Genomic DNA, 17,173 nt, shown 5'->3' on the forward strand with positions numbered 1-17,173 from the left:
TGAATGAATGAATGAATGAATGAATGAATGAATGAATGAATGAATGAATGAATGAATACTTCAAAAATATACACGTGGTGCCTTTCCAGAGCCCTGCTCGAGGCGGCTCATAAAGTAGAAATATGACTAGTGAGCCAAACGGTGGTCAATGCTATTTGGATCCCCACAAAGGATATAATTTTAAAGACACTGGAGCCGACTGTACCTCTGTAGCTAGCCGTCTCAGAGGCACGATGACAATTTTCTGCTTCCGCTCTGTGATGAGATTCACAAACCTGTGCGCAATTTGAAAAAAGGTGGCTGTCACAGAAGATCCATTCAAGATTTTACCGCCACGATGTGCGAGAGCAAAGTTTAACTATTGTTATTATTGGACACCTTTGGTATGTAGGCAGTGCACGTATGCGGAAAAAAAGCTGCAGGAGGAGAAATGGAAGGAGACGGCTTCAAGAATGTCAGAATCACAGGGGTACAAAACGTAGATGGGGCAAAGTCCATTTTGCCCGGGCACTGGGCTTGCCACCGCTAGAAAAATCTTTGGCACCCAGAACTTCAAAATGTTTTGGTGCCCTGACCTGGATGGCCCAGGGCAGCCTGATCTGATCAGAGCTCAGAAGCTAAGCAGGGTCAACCCTAGGCAGTACTTGGATGGGAGGCTGCCAAGGAAGTCCCAGGTTGCTCTGTTCCTTTCTTGTTCTGTTTTCTTCCTGCTTTGAGGGGTCCCTATATGTCAGCAGTGACTTGACTGCATTTTCCTCCACCGCAGCCTCCTTCATTCAAATAGCCTTGGTAATCAGAAATGCAGCAGAGGAGATCTAGGGCTGCATTAATTCTGAATCTGAAAGACAGTCTAACTCCGTGGTGGCGAACCTTTGGCACTCCAGATGTTATGGACTACAATTCCCATCAGCCCCTGGCAGTGCCAAAGGTTCGCCACCACTGGCTAACTGTACAATTCAAAGGGGGGGGGGGGGGCTGAAGCTATATTGGAAACAGAAGAAGGGCTGGCTGGGCCACCAGTGCTGTACAAACTGATATGGACCCTGGCACTGAGGGACTTACTGCAGAATCCAAACCCAGATATTGGCCCCCACAGGAACTGGTCACTGCTGCAAATGCCTGCACTGGTGTGTGTGTGGGGGGGGGGAGGAGTGGAGTCAACTTTATTCATCTCCCAAAGGACTTTTGGCCCAAGAACGCCCCCCCCCCCCCCCCCAGCAGAGCAGACTTATGCCACCAAAAGAGGTAGAGGGAATAATTTTCTACTATGGGCTTTCCCAGGGGAGAGAGTCCACGTTGCCACCTGCCTCTTTGGAGGCTGTGTGGCAGTGCTGATCCCCTCGGCCACCCCCACCCCTTCAGACTGGACTGCCCAAGTTTGATTACTGGAGGACGCCATGTGGGAGCAAGCACAGTGCTGCTGCTGCTGCGAGAAGCTCAGCCCCACGGCTTGCTTGGCACTATTCTCCAGGCAAACTCTTCCTCCTCCCCTTCACCCAGATCTCACCTCACAAGAGCCAGGCCGTAGGTGAGGACGAGTTCGTGGGATTTCAGTCCACCAGAAGCATCCAGGATTTTACAGCGAATCAGATCTGCAGTGCATTCCACCGCCAAAGGCATTCTGTGCCCATACCTAAAACCGCAAGGAATCCAACACAACAAGGTCAAGGCAATCTTCATTCTGTTGTTTACAGTATGCGAACTGTACCACAAGGCAAAAACTGTAACATCAGGCTAAAATATAATAAGTGTATTACATCAATAAATGAAAAACTGATTACAAATAAATATTCCAACCTTGCATGTATTGTCCATACCAGGGGTTGGGAACCCGCGGCTCGCGAGCCGCATGCGGCTCTTCCGCCGCTGTTCTGCGGCTCCATGAGCCGAGCCGCCGGGGCCCTCTTCACCCACCCTGCGCATCACTCGCCCGGCGGCCGGCAAGGCCGAGCCGCCGGACCCCTCTTCACCTGCTCTGCAAGGAGCAGGGCGGGCCGAGCCGCCGGGCCCCTCTTCACCCGCCCTGCAAGGAGCAGGGCGGGCGCATCACTCGCCCGGCGGCCAGCAAGGCTGAGCCCCTGGGCCCCTCTTCAACCCGCCCTGCTCCTTGCAGGGCATCACTCGCCCGGCGGCCGGCCAGGCCGCGCCACGGGCTTTGTCTCCTGCCCTTCCGGCAGCCGGCCAGGCCGAGCCGCCGGACCCATCTACGCCTGCCCTGCAGGCGGGTGGGGGGGGGGCACGAGCGAGCAAGTGGGCAGGGGAGCAGAGGGGGGGGCGTGCGAGCGAGTGGGGGGGGGGTGAGCCAAATGGCTCTTTGAGGGGAAAAGGTTCCCGACCCCTGGTCCATACAGTTCCTCATAGGAAATAAAAAAACCATGAATATATCGCTTTTAAAATGATATTAAGGTTGTAATGAAAGGCTGAAAAATACATGTAAACATATCGATCCAAAATACCAATTAAAAATATTTTTTTTAAAATGATCCACAAATTGAGATCGGGGTTCTAAAACTGAACTGGACCCGGACAGAATGGGATGACTTGGTGGTAGAACACCAGGTTTATGCACCTTAGGGAGAACACAGAATAATGTAATCCTGGGATGTTCGCTAATAAGAAACTTAGCAGTTGAATCATCTGCACAGCCTAAATTTCCCACTTCCTGTTTTACAATTCTAATGATTCTCAATATGTGGTCAATGGGATTCTCAACAAGAGCAACATAACTCGTTTGGTCAAAAACTTGTCTCATCACCTCACTTACGTAATCCTGCGCATTCAAAATCACAATCTCTCCCCCTTATCAGCCTCTTGAATACCAAGGTCATCATCTTTCGATAGCTCTTTCAAAATATCTCTGTCCCTTTTTGAAAAGTTCCTAAATTTACACAGAAAGGACTCTTCCAGTATAGTAAGAGGTATTTCCTTTGTGGAAATGCGTGCGTGGTACGTGAAAAATTGGAATGTTTATTTAAAATTACACTTCTCCCTCCCACAACGTGAGTTTCTACATTGCGGGTTTGACTGGCCACGCTTTTTTTCTGGAGGAGGGCTGGCAAGAAGCAGAAAGTCAGCCCCAAGCCCCGGGCAACCAGCAGGAGCCAGGAGCCCATGGAGGCAAGCCAGCAGTGGCTGGCAGGAGGGGGGGGGGGAAGCAGGGGGAGAGAAGCCCACCAAGCCCCACCCCCTGGGCTTCTACCTGCCTGCTTGCAGAGGCGTTTCTAGGCAAACTGGCGCCCGGGGACAAAACCTGAGTTTGGAGCCCCCTCCCCCAGTATGGGTGGCCACCCTCCCCCACCATGACCAAACAAGTATTTTTTGCACCAGATCATTTTAAAGTCACCATCATATTATAGAACATGCCCCAACTGACAAATCTGAACACAGCAATAGTCCATGCCACTCAGCAGAAATAAAATTTTTGATGTTTTCAAAATGCTTTCAAAATGTTTTATTACTGCTGTGAAAACGTTGATGGTGTTATATCCAGCACCCCCAATTGCCCCCCAGCAGTGGAAACATAGCCTTTGAAGAAAAGTTATAGTACTTGAGCTTTAGAAATGTGTGGTAAAATATGTCTGTGTTCTTAAGTGGAGTTGGGAAAAGAAGGGAAATTCACACTGAATATGTACAACAATCAAACTTAACAGGTTTGAATGACACAATCAGACATCAACTGATCTCCTAGTCTGCTTGACCAACTCTGACCAACTCAAACACCCACTGTACAGATTTGCATCAGTTTTATTATGTGCCAAAACACTCCCTATCCAAGCAGGCTAATAGCCATTAAAATTGCTAAGGAATATTTAGGCAAACACATCAGAATGGTATGATCCCTCCCCCCAAAAATACAGCATTAATTGATAACTGATTAATCTGAGATTTAATTATCTGTGACTGCATCCAGATAGTCACCCATTATTTCCCCAGCATCCCCACTTTCCCTAGTGCTGTATCACTAGAGTGCTTTTTTAAAATGTCGGATGCTGTTATTGCTACTACACCATCTTGATTAGCCCAGTTGGGTCCAAGATTGTCAGGATGTAGAGGCTAAGTAAGGTCACCCATGGTCAGCACTTGGATAGGAGACCACCAAGGAAGACCAGGGTTGCTATGCAGAGGAAAGCAATAGCAAAACACCTTGTTTCTTGTTGGATGGAATGCTCCATGCAAAGGATTGTCATCAGTCAGTTGCAACTCAATGGAATGTTCTCTTTAATTTGTATTGCAAAAGTGTGCACTTGGAGTTCTGACAATCTTATGCCATGATCTCTGAATTATCAGCTTTCATATCCTCCCCCCCCCCCCACACACACACACCAGATTTCTTCCTTGCAGAGTTATAAAAGTTATAAATTCAGAGATCATGCTGGTGGATCTTTGGAACATTAGTACACACTTTCTAAATCACTGATCTCAGCAGCCAGATCTTTCCATCCAGACAGTCGCCTCTGGCTCTCTCCTGCGGCCCAGCCCCTCCTCTCCTGTGCCACCTCCCTCCTTTCCCCATCTCTCTCTCTTCCCCTGTCCTTTCCCATTCCCCTCTCGCTCTCTCACCCTCCCTCCTACCTGCTCCCCCCCTCCCTAGCTAACTGGAAGCCAGCTTCCATTTAGATTAAGGCAGGGAACCTAAATCCAGGGCAGGGGATTGAAATTTCTGGCAACAAAGGGAAATAGCTTATTGATCTGAGGATTTCTATCCCCCCTTTCTCTCCTGTATGGAGACTCAAAGGGGCTTACAATCTCCTTCCCCCCCCCCCCACAAACACTCTGTAGGTGGGGCTGAGAGAGCTCCAAAGAACTGTGACTAGCCCAAGGTCACCGAGCTGGCATGTGTCGGAGTGCACAAGCTAATCTGGTTCCCCAGAAAAGCTTCCACAGCTCAAGTGGCAGAGCAGGGAATCAAACCTGGTTCTCCAGATTAGAGTGCACCTGCTCGTAACCACTACACCATGCTGGAAAGCCCCACACTATGCTCCCATCTGAATCCCCCCTCCGCACCAGCACACCTGTAAAGCTTACTGAGAAATCCACAGGAGTGCCGGCAGAGATTGGTCACAGTTCCAAGCATCCCATTTGCCACTACTGACGGATCACATCCAATGCTCGCAGCTACTCACTGCTGAGCCACAAAGCAGCAGGCAAATTCACCTGCTGGCATCGTAGGCAGGGATTCCCAAGCAATTTCCCCCAAAAAGCATCCCAGCCCTGGAGTGAGGCAAACAGGTTTTGGGGCACTGCAAGGGCAACGGGGGCCGGTGCCAAACAAGGAAACCCCCCTCCCCAAAGACTTCTGCCTCTAGCTCTCCCTGGCTGTGCCAAGTGATTGCTTCCATGGTTTGCAATGCAGCACATGATCTTCCTCCTCCTCTGGTGTTTCTGGGAAAGCAGGAGAGCCCAGCTTTGCGGAAGATGCCCAGCCCAGCCCAGCGACCAAGCGGCACCTGAGAAAAACAAGCGGCTCTCTCAAACCCAGGGAGTGGTGCCAGTGCATTCCAATGGGATGCTCCCCTGCAGCAGCCCCCTGCCCATGCAGCCACTCCTATGGGCACAAACTCAAAACAAACAGTCATGTATTCGAATCTGACATGGGGCAGATGCATTTCCCTTGGGGCGGGGGTCACAGCTGTCTGTCAAGCCCCATGCTGCCTTTCAGGGATGCCCCCCAAGGTGCCAGTTGAGTGTTGCTCCCCTCCCACTTCTTAACTTGCTTAACCTGCCTGCTGCAGGGTCCTACCTCAAAATCCCACTTTTGCAGGAGAGCCCCTGTGCCTGGGGGCTGGGTTGTGGGACGCAAAGCTATTTTTACAGACTGGCATGTATGCGTGCACACCCATGGTGCATCTGAGGGAGGATCTGCAGAGCGGCTGGGCTGGGGGGGAAGGGGGTTCAGCAACAGCAGCAACCCCGGGCGGGGGGAGGGTACTGCCTGGCATGCACATGGCAGTGTTTGTTTACAAATAACCCATGGCACCTGCAGGTGAGCACGAGCAGAAAGGAGCATCTCACAAACACACACACACACACCACCCGGGCTGGCGCCCTTAAGCCTGAGGAAGGGAAAGCCAGGCATTGCAACCCACCCCCGAACTTTGAGTTTGTCCTCCCAGGAGCACGCGAGCTCCCCCTCCCTTAGTTTGACACGGGACCAAACCCTCTCCAACAAAGGCTGCCAAGGGTGCCGATCCACCCGCTTCTCGTGGGAATGCATGTCTTGTGTCCCCAGCGTCACCCCCCCCCCCACTCCAGAGGGTGCAGCACCCCTCCAGGAGGGCAGCAGCAGAACCTGGGGGCAGCGGGGGTGGAAGGGGACAGGGCGCTCCCCCCGCACTCCAAGCCCAGCCCTGGCAAAGGGAAAGAGCAGGGATCTGGACAGCAAAGGGGAGGCTGGAAAAGAGGAGTGGCAGGAGGAAGGGATGGGGTGCAGTTTGGTTTGCTGGGTGGAGAGACCCTCACTCCCACACAGGGAACATTGGGTGGTCCTCCTCAGCTCCCCTCCTCACCTGCCACCAGCAGCGTTGGTTCCTTGAGCGCGCCCACAGTCTGGCTGTGGGGGGGGGGGGGGGGAGAGGTGGCTGCCAGTGCCTCTCACCTGCCTCCAGCGGTGCTTGGGCACCCACAGCTTGTCCGCATTGCTGGCCCATCACCCACCCACCCCAACAGCCGGACTGGTTCCTGTGGGCCATGGGCGCGCTCGCGGAGCAAACGCTGGCGAGGCGGGTGAGGCCAAGGAAAGGCTGACAAGTCCGGCTGTGTGTGTGGGGGGGGGGGACCGTTCATGGGCTGGTTCGCTGCCTCGCTCACCTGCCGCCGCCTGTTGTTGCTGCTGCCGGGCTCCCACTTGGCTTCCCTTCTCGGCTTCTGCCTTCTTCTGTGCCGGCCAGCCTGGGGAGAAGTCTTGTGACTGTTTGCAGGCAGGCCGGAAGAGAAGGCAAGGCATGCCGGCTCAGAGGGAGGCGGAGCTCCCGCCTCCGAGGCTCCTGATCTCGATGACTCACAGCCCCTGCAGAGGTCAGGAGAATGCCTGGGAAGGCGCGGATTTTGCCCGCCCCCTGGACTGGACATTCCAGGCCACCGTCCTTGCTGGGCTGGAGCATGATGGGTAACTGTGGGGGACATTTTGGCGCCCCCCACGTGACTTTAATCGGTGCGCCCGGGGACAAGGGGTACCCCACGTCCCTAGGCAAATTCGCCACTGCCTGCTTGCCTCTCCTGTCGAGCACAGCCACTCTATGGAGCTCCTATTTGGCTAATTCCGAATAACAGCATTATCAAATCATTCCACTCCAAATTCTTGCACAAATTATTTGGCGTGCCAAACTGCGTCCCGTACGCAGTCTTATGTTTAGAATCTGGCCAATATTCTATAGAGGCCACTATTTGGCTAATCATTATAAAATTCTGGTTAAATATTCACTGAAGCTCCAGAAACTCATTGACCCAACTTACCTTGAGTGAACTCCACCATTCAAAATGGTGCACAATAGTTACAGCAAAGATCGGGGAACTGGGTTATGACAGTGACTCCTTCAATATGCTAACCTTTACTGAAACTTTTGCCCTCATTAAAGAGAGGCTGTTAGCAATGGACTATCAACAACTGCAGAGCTTGGCAAATAAATCTTGTTCACCAACAAATATGTCAATTCCCTTCACCCAGGGATACCCAGCCTATTATATTACAGCGCTCACAAATCCCATACACAGGAGAGCCTATATGCTGGCTAGATTTAACATCATGCCATCTCCGCTACATAGAGGAAGACTTAAACGTCTTCCAAGGGATAAGAGGTTCTGTACCTGTAGCATAGGACAGCTTGATTCCATCCCACACATTATCCTGAACTGCGTATTATACCAAGAACTCCGATCCAGCCTGCTATCCCAAGCTATAGACCCTATGATTGATTATACTGAATCAGATAAAGTAGTTATGCTTTTAAATTGTCAGGATTTCCATTGTTGCCTTATAGTGGCAAAGTTTTTGTCAGAAGTTTGTAAACTGAATGTATGACAAACGCGAAGTTTTTTACTATTCACTTTTTTACTGGAACTGTATTTTTTATACTATCGTGTATATGCCAATAAAGGCTTATTGAACTGAACTGAATTGCCTCTCCTGTGAGGAGCTATCCAGGTTTAGGGATAGGCTAACCCACCACACCGCTTGTCCCACAGAAGCAAGCTCAGTCCAGCCAGCAGAACCTTTTCCCCCATGCCGCAGTTTTAGACAGTTTCCAAATCACAAGGGGAGCTGTGCCCCTAACCCCTGCAATGTGGGAGGGAGAAGTGCATTCCTTCACTTACTGATATAATACACACGTCCTGCCACGAGCTGACTGAAATTCTCATGCCTTCAGTCTAAGCCGTGGTGCGACCGCACTTGGAGTACTGTGTTCAGTTCTGGTCGCCGCATCTCAAAAAGGATATCGAAGAGATAGAAAAAGTGCAGAGAAGGGCAACGAGGATGATTGAGGGACTGGAGCGCCTTCCTTATGAGGAGAGGCTGCAGTGTTTGGGACTCTTTAGTTTGGAGAGGAGACGGCTGAGGGGGGATATGATTGAAGTCTATAAAATTATGCATGGGGTAGAAAATGTTGACAGAGAGAAATTTTTCTCTCTTTCTCACAATACTAGAACCAGGGGGCATCCATTGAAAATGCTGGGGGGAAGAATTAGGACTAATAAAAGGAAACACTTCTTCACGCAACGTGCGATTGGTGTTTGGAATATGCTGCCACAGGAGGTGGTGATGGCCACTAACCTGGATAGCTTTAAAAGGGGCTTGGACAGATTTATAGAGAAGTCGATCTATGGCTACCAATCTTGATCCTCCTTGATCTCAGATTGCAAATGCCTTAGCAGACCAGGTGCTCGGGAGCAGCAGCAGCAGGCCATTGCTTTCACATCCTGCATGTGAGCTCCCAAAGGCACCTGGTGGGCCACTGCGAGTACCAGGGAGCTGGACTAGATGGACTCTGGTCTGATCCAGCAGGCTAGTTCTTATGTTCTTAAGGGTAGTCTAACAGCTCAAGGGTCAATGCATGGGAGCAAAAGGAGACCGCCTTTAAAAAGGAAGTGTAGATTCCAGATTGGACTGACAAAGCGAGACAGAAGGCTCTGGCTGCAAAATGGAAAGGGAACTACTGATCGCTCTCCTCAGCCGCCCCCTGCAAAACAAGACCTTCAAAGAAAAGTGAAACTACAACTTCCTAACACAGCATTCCATCAATCCCAAGCCCAGTTCCAACCAGAGAACCAGAGAGGCAGCGCAATGAAGAACTCTGTTGATTTTCAAAAGGAAAACCTCAAAAGGTCAGTCAATAGAGCTACTGACTCTAGTATAAGATGACCAGATTTTCACGTTTTAAATGTGGGACGCGCGCACACGCAGATGCAGGAGCGCACTGCCTTTTGGGGCACTCCCCGGTTTCCCGCCGGGAGTGCACCAGAAGGCAATGCGGCAGCGCAGGAGGCTGCCGCACTGCCTTCTGGGGCACCCCCGTTTTTCGCCCTGTCACAGGGGAGCGCCCCAGAAGGCAGTGCAGCAGCCTTCCAAAAATCAGGAGAATTAAACAACCCCGCGGGACGCGGGACAAATTGCTCAAAAGCGGGACTGTCCCGCCAAAAGCGGGACGTCTGGTCACCTTGCTCTAGTAAGCAACCAGCTGCCATCACTTGGTTCCAAGGTAGCACAGGTTGGGGACTGACTCCCTGCCGACCGCCAGCAACACTCCCTGCTTCTCCAACACTTCCTACCTTCCCCACACACCTCCTCACCTGCTCTTCCAGGCAGACACACGGTCCAGCGCATCCCGCTGGGCCTGGAAGTCCCCGCAATACAGCCCCACCATCACTTGGTCCCATTCAGCCTTGCTCTGCCAGGCCACCACGCTCCGTGGCATCGTGTGCTTAGGGTTCCCAGCTGTCAGCCCTCCCTCCCGGGCACCGCCGCTTTGGTGACAGGCCATACTGCTTGCCGATTCTTCTGGAGCCTTCCAAAGACCAATGCTACCTAAGGTTTAAAAAGGAAACAAAAAAAATCCCAAAGGTTTTAGTTCAGATGTTGTGCTCCAGTCTCCAAAAGCCTGCATTTCATTATTTTATAACCCTCAGAAACCGAAAGAATAAATAACAAATCCATGGGTAAGATGAGGGTCTATTTTTTTCCCCCCAATTAAGACTAACCAGTTGGGAAGATTAGATTCTGAGAGCATTTGATATATAAGGTGACAGGGATTAAGATTACAGTATATTTACAGGCACTAAAAAATTCCAATAAATGTTGGCCAGGAACTCGTATCTGTGTCTGGAGCATCTTGCAATCTCTGCAAGCACATTCCTCTCTCTCGGTCCTTCCTGCCTGTCTTTCCCCCTCACATAGGTTGCCATTTTCCAGAAGAACCTGGAGATCTCCCGGAACCCCAAAGAGTCTCCAGACTACAGAGATCAGCTCCCCTGGAGAAAATGAAAGCTTTGGAAGGTGGCCTCAAGCGGCGCCGCATCTCTGCCTTCCCAGGCACTGCCCTGAAAGCTCCAGGAGTTTCCCCACCCAGAGTTAGCGACCCTTCGCTGTGCAGAATTGTCAGCTGCAGACTCCTCGGGGCAGGGCTTTCCTCTCCTTCTGCACATCAGTCGGCAAAATTCTGATAGCAGCCAACGGGGCCGCCACACACCGGCGCTCAACCACCCCTCCCAGGTTGGAGACCAAAGCAACGGTAACCATAGCAACCAAGCTGGACCCCCCCACCCTTCCCCTCTCCCGGATCACACAGCACTCCCAGCCCCACCTCCCGACCAACCTGGCCCCGGAGGCAGGTGACCCCACCGTCCAGCCGGAGTCCAGGCGGTCTCGCCGGGAAGAGGCGGCAGCAAAAGCAGCCAATCAGATTACGAGGACCGGGAGGCGGCGCGTCGGGGGAAAGAGAAACAAAAAATCCGATTGGCGCATTAGAGGGAAAAGATTAGACCCGGAAGCGGAAGCGGCTCTGGCGGGGCATGACACACTTTGATTGGTTGAAGCTGCAAGGGTCTATCGGACGTGGCCATTAGGGTGGCGAGAGAGGGGTAGAGGTAAGGAACGTTATAGGCAACCTTCACTTCAGGTTATCATTGGCATTGAGGGGGGCGCTGCTGTTCCCACCGCGTTGGAAACCGGCTTGATTTTTTCATAACGTGTGTGTGTGTGTGAGTATGTTAAGTGCCATCAAGTGGCCTCCAACTCATGGCGACCCTGTGAGTTAATGACTGCCCAAATGTCTTACTGTTTTACTATAATTGTAATATTTTGTTTCTAATAATATATTTTTGTTTTTAATAACTTTATTGATTTTCTCAAAGTATATGAAAGAAAAAGGCAATAAACAGAAAAACAACACAAGAATAATAAACAGAAAAATTCCTAACCGTAAAAGCAAAATGAAACAACTGAATGGAACTTAATAAATTAAAATATGAATATATTTTGAAAGAGAGCTTTCTATCTTCTTTTATCCTGTCCAGCATTCTGCTTTTAAATTATTTCATTAACACTGATTGATGTATATCAATTAACACTAATTGATGTCTATCAAATACTTATCCAGTGGTGGCGAACCTTTGGCACTCCGGATGTTATGGACTACAATTCCCATCAGCCCCTGCCAGCATGGCCAATTGGATCCTCTGAAGATGCCAGCCACAGATGCAGGCGAAATGTCAGGAGAAAATGCTACTGGAACACAGCCATACAGCCCAGAAACCACACAAGAACTTCCTTCTGCGTTAACCAGCAACATTATGTCTAGGTATCATTTCCATTGATTGCAGTGAAGAATCTGCTATTCCCAGAGGAAAGAAAATACAGATTCTTCTTCCTGCTTTATCAAACTACTTTCCATTATTGACTGTGACGAGATTAAGCACCATTAATATCTCACCTCAGGCTTAAATGGAATACGGGCGGTGACCAGAGGCCAAAGGCTACCGAAGCTTGCTTTTGAGAGATGTTCAGCTCAAGCAGTTTTTGGCTTCCAATGCCTGTAAAGAGCCAATCCAGTAGAATCCTATGAAAGATTTATTTGCATGTTAAGGAAGGACACTTGGTGGGACCTGGGAATCCCCTGGAATTACAGCTTAGTTTATCTCCAGACTACAGAGATATGTTGGGTTCTTTGGAGGGTGGACTCCATGAGGTGGCAGCGCGAGGTTGTGCTGGTGCATTTGCCCTTCCTGGGACACCCTAATCCCCATCCTGACAAAACGCTCGATCTTTGAAGAAATTGCAAAAACCAAAATAATGCTCTAACCTGTGTATAAAGTGAAGGGCGGTGCTGTATCTTGAGCAAAGTTGCTCTATGACCTTTTACTCCCTAGACCTCAATTTTTAAACAGAAATAAGTTAAAGTGAAAATGACCCAGGTGGCACAAACGCTGCAGTGGGAGAGAAGGAAGGGAAAGGGCCATACCACCCTGAACACGCCCGATCTCGTCTGATCTCGGGACAGCTCTCTTTCTGTCACTCTCTTTCTTCTCAGTTGAAGTCTGCAAACTTCAAGAGGGGATCTTTGGAGCAAATTCCTCGGAGGAAATCCTAAGTGGGAAGGAATTGTACGAATCTGCCATGTCTGGAATTTGATCCCAGTATAGCAGTGAAACCAGTGGTGGGATCCAAAAATTTTAGTAACAGGTTCCCTCGCCAGCCTCCCCTCAGCAAAGGGGGCAGAGGCGTACCTAGGCAAACCTGAGCCCTGGGCAAAACCTGAGTTGGATGCCCCCCCCCCCATGGGCAGCCACCCCACCACGACCTCAAAAAATTTTTTGCACCAGGTCATTTCTAAATCATCATCACGTTATAGAAAATGCCCCGACTCACAAATCTGAACACAGCAATGGTGAAACACACAGGTTCTTTGATAGAGACTGGTGAGATCAAAGGTACGAAAGGCTGAGAATCCATGAATTGCAGTACCTGAAAGGGATTCACCCAGTTCAGGGAGTTACATTATTAGTCGCACTTGCTATATGGAACCTTCACGTTCAAAGGCAGGATGCCTCTCGGGGAGGTGAGGGCGTGGAGATGGGAAAGCGGGCCCAATTAGTAACCCCTCTCGGCACACACAAATAATTAGTCACCCACTCTCGGGAACTGGTGAGAACCTGCTGGATCCCACCTCTGAGTGAAACGTATTGGGGAACCTTGGGTAAGTCACTGGATCTCAGCCAGTGGTGTAGTGCCAATGGGGACATCCGGGGACATCTGCCCTGGGCACGCCTCTGCCAGGTCATGTGAGGAGGGCACAAAAACCCCTCTGCCAGACGGAGAAGGCGGCTGCCTGCTCCATTGGGCAGAGGGGGAATGGCGGCGGTGGCCTGCCTCGTGCTATCGGCTGTTGCGCTACAGGAGCTGGTAGCGCCAGGCATGGAAACCCCCTTTGCCCAATGGAGAAGGTGGCTGCCTGCTCCTTGGGGCAGAGGGGGGATGCTGGCAGTGGCCTGCTCGGTGCCACCAGTTCTCGCTCCACTGGAGCTGGCAGCGCTGAGCAGGGAAACCCCCCTCTGCCCAATGGAGCAGGCGGTCTGTGGGGCAGAGCAGGAATGGCAGCCTCCGTGTTTTCTGCACCCCCATGGGTCCCCGCACTGCAGCCAACCCCACGCACCATCGTATCTGCAGCCTGCAGGATAAGGTAAGTGTGGGGGGGCACAGGTGTGGCATGGGGAACCATGGGGGGGGGGCGGAAAATGTGGAGGCCACCCCAGGCGCAGCTTTGCCCAGCTACGCCTCTGCTTTCAGCCTAGTCTTCCTTGCAGGACTGTTGTGAGGAAAGAACCTTGCACACCACCCTGAAGTCCTTGGAAAACAGAGGAATGCAACTAGGATAGATCTGTGGGGTTCTTCTGAGGACACATATTTAGGACTGCACTGGACGCTGGACGATACAAAACTAGTCCAATGAGTGCCACATAAAAACTAAACTGCAATGAGCGGTCATTGTTGCTTGATCAGTAACCCAGGGAGGGTCAGGAAAAACATCCCTTATTCAGGACATTTCCCAGCAATGGCTTACATTGTTCTCGCTCATTTGCCCTTCAGTTTCCTCATTTTAAAAATCCTTCACACTAATCTCCGGGTGTGGCCTGGAGATATCTGATTTTACAACTGATCTCCAGACTACAGAAACCACTTCCCCCGGAGAAAATGACTGCTTATGAAGGTGGAAGAAGAAGAAGAAGAAGAAGAAGAAGAAGAAGAAGAAGAAGAAGAAGAAGAAGAAGAAGAAGAAGAAGAAGAAGAAGAAGAAGAAGAAGAAGAAGAAGAAGAGGAGGAGGAGGAGGAGGAGGAGGAGGAGGAGTTTGGATTTATATCCCCCCTTTCTCTCCTGCAGGAGACTCAAAGGGGCTGACAATCTCCTTGCCCTTCCCCCCTCACAACAAACACCCTGTGAGGTAGGTGGAGCTGAGAGAGCTCCGAGAAGCTGTGACTAGCCCAAGGTCACCCAGCTGGTGTGTGTGGGAGTGCACAGGCTAATCTGAATTCCCCAGATAAGCCTCCACAGCTCAGGCGGCAGAGCTGGGAATCAAACCCAGTTCCTCCAGATTAGATACGCGAGCTCTTAACCTCCTACGCCACTGCTGCTCCTGGAGCGTCTGCCATTATACCCTCCTGAGAACTTTCCCCTGCACAACCCCTACTGTGCCTTGATTCTTCTTGGGCAAATTGTGGGGCAAAGATAAAGTCGTTTCTTCATGACAACAGAAACACACAAACAAAAACCCTCCCCTCAACAGCTTGCCAGCAATCTTACTACATTCACGACTGATTTAAACCGACCCTGCCTCACTGCGGCTTCTGCCACCAACAGCTTGTTGTATTGCTCTGCACAAAAGGCTTTACTGCTAGTATAATGTAATGACATAGATCTCTCTATTGCAGGTACCAAGCAATGAAAATGCAGTTCTGGAGACTAAGCTGTGTTCCACTAAAGAGACTGGTACAATAAACCTACACAATTAATTCGGCAAGTTTCCGTGAAAGGGCCACACATTTACAATAAAAAAGATTTACGGAGGTGCCTCTTATAAACCCTGAGCATCCAGATTCAGTGCAACAAATCCAATACAACACTAATAAAAACGTGTGCTTGCTACTTAATAATCCAAGAGGCTAAAGAGTTGGGCAGTAAAACCTTTAGGTCAGTGACTGTTTTGGGGAGCCTTTCTCAAGCCCTTCGGGACCGCATTACCCCACATGTCCGAACTTGACCTCTGCGCTCAGCAGAGGCCAATTTACTGGAGGTCCCCGGCCCCTCAATGATGCGGCTGGCCTCCACTCGAGCCAGGGCCTTCACGGCTCTGGCGCCGGCCTGGTGGAACACTCTCCCTCCAGCTGTCCGGGCCCTGCGGGACCTTGGGGATTTCCGCAGGGCCTGTAAGACTGAGTTGTTCCGCCGGGCCTTTGGAGAGACCGGCCGCTGAGGATGCCCCTGCTCCCTCCTCTTTACCCCCATGGGCCCTAATACCATCAGGACCCATTATTTCGCATTAGGAGGGTTTCGTAAGGGCGCGGGCGATGTTTTAAGATATGACTGTTGTTTTAATTATATGTATGTTTTTAGCTGATGTTTTATCTGTACACCACCCTGAGCCCTTCGGGGATAGGGCGGTATACTAAATTTAATAAATAATAATAATAATAAATAATAATAAATAATAATAAGACTGAAAATACAAAAGAGTGCAAAAGCAATCAGACCCCAGTGAAGCTGGACAGTACAAAAAACATTTAGCATCCAAAGGGCTTGCTTTCAGTAATTCTCTAGGAAGCAATAGGTAGAAAAGCATTGTGCCTTCCAAGACTGCAGTATTAGAAACTTCAAATGATACGTACGCTCTTGAGACCACATTTCTAAGAGGATTAGCCGTCCAACTGTTGAGGGGGTCAAAGTTAATCCCAGGTTCGAAAACCGTAACTATATTCCACAAGGAATCTGCTCTGCGGCTCTTTCCGATTGGCTGTTGTGTTGGGACGGGAACGCGACCCCGCGACCCCTCCCCTCTGCTTGAGGAAGTTTTTTTAAAAAAAACATTCTGGCTGCGCAGCTTCGTAGGAACATAGGAAGTTCTATTTTTTTAACTTTTTGGCTGTGCAGCTTCGTTGGTGCACACACTCTGCACTAGCTCGCCTTCTCTTTGTAGGTTCATGCCTACGAAGCCACGACCAGCGCACCAAAAAAAAACCCATTTGCGCGCTCTGTGCCCAGCTCACTGCACTCTGATTGGAGCGTGCCTCCTTGGGTGGGAAAAATGAACCATTTTGGCCTTTTTCGCACACACGGTTTGTTCTTGATTTAATATGTGAGGTCGTCATGGTTTCTGCCTTTTTTTCGCACACACTTGAGCCGTAATGTGGCCCGCCCCCTAAACTGTACCTCATTTCAGCCTTTGTCCCACATTTTTCCTGTCGCTCGATAATTGTGCAACTTTCTTGGATAAAACGGATTCCCCCCACAATCTGGTACCTAGGTGCAAAACACAACTGGAGCAAGCGACTGCGAGGGATCATGCCCACTGTGTGATGCGATTTCCTCCAACCAATCAGGATGCGGTTGAGCTTGCCAGTTGCGCACGCACATTTCACATGGAACCCGCCCCTGGACGGCACAACAGCCAATCGGAATCGTCGTTTGCACCTCATTCCAGGGCGGTGCAAAAACACAGGAGTTGTGAAGCAACCAGAAGATCCGTAACAACCTGGTGATGTGTGAATGCTCTCGAGCGACAAAACAGCAACAAAAAGGTCAGGATGTCGATGCAGATTGCTTTAATTCTAGAACAAACCGTGTGTGCGAAAAAGGCCATTGTTTTCCTGCTGCCTCCCCACCGATGCGGCCTCGGCCCGCATTTTTCAAAAAGGTGTACCTTCTTGCCGGTTTTTGAAAACCACGGGGTGAGGGGGAGAGCGTGTGCCAAGGCCAGGATGGAGCCGAGTTGGGCCCTGGAGCCGTGGGGACTCCTCGCCCAGACTGGGACTTTTACCGTGAGTATCATGGGATAAATTGACCGTGGGGAATCGCCCTCTGACCAGCATTTGGAAGACTTTTGAAAGCTGCTAGGCTGGATGGAATTGAATCACTCTGCTGCAGGTTGAGAACTGGAGCTGCAGTGAGGCAGACTAGACAGCAGAGGGCATGTG

General features: G+C 50.6%; 1 protein-coding gene across 1 annotated transcript; it reads right to left on the bottom strand.

Moving 5' to 3' along the window:
* Positions 1-136: 136 nt before the first annotated feature.
* Positions 137-10,901, bottom strand: LOC125443048 (ribosomal biogenesis protein LAS1L-like). The gene is made up of 4 exons (XM_048514917.1): positions 10,832-10,901; positions 9,784-10,018; positions 1,508-1,633; positions 137-275 (listed from the first exon to the last, which is right to left on the bottom strand). The coding sequence occupies exons 2-4, from the start codon at positions 9,972-9,974 to the stop codon at positions 152-154; spliced, it is 441 nt and encodes a 146-aa protein (XP_048370874.1). The 5' UTR covers positions 9,975-10,018; positions 10,832-10,901; the 3' UTR covers positions 137-151.
* Between the last annotated feature and the right edge of the window lie 6,272 nt (positions 10,902-17,173).

Source organism: Sphaerodactylus townsendi, linkage group LG13 (genome assembly GCF_021028975.2).
Source record: "Sphaerodactylus townsendi isolate TG3544 linkage group LG13, MPM_Stown_v2.3, whole genome shotgun sequence".
NCBI classification, from domain to species: domain Eukaryota; kingdom Metazoa; phylum Chordata; class Lepidosauria; order Squamata; family Sphaerodactylidae; genus Sphaerodactylus; species Sphaerodactylus townsendi.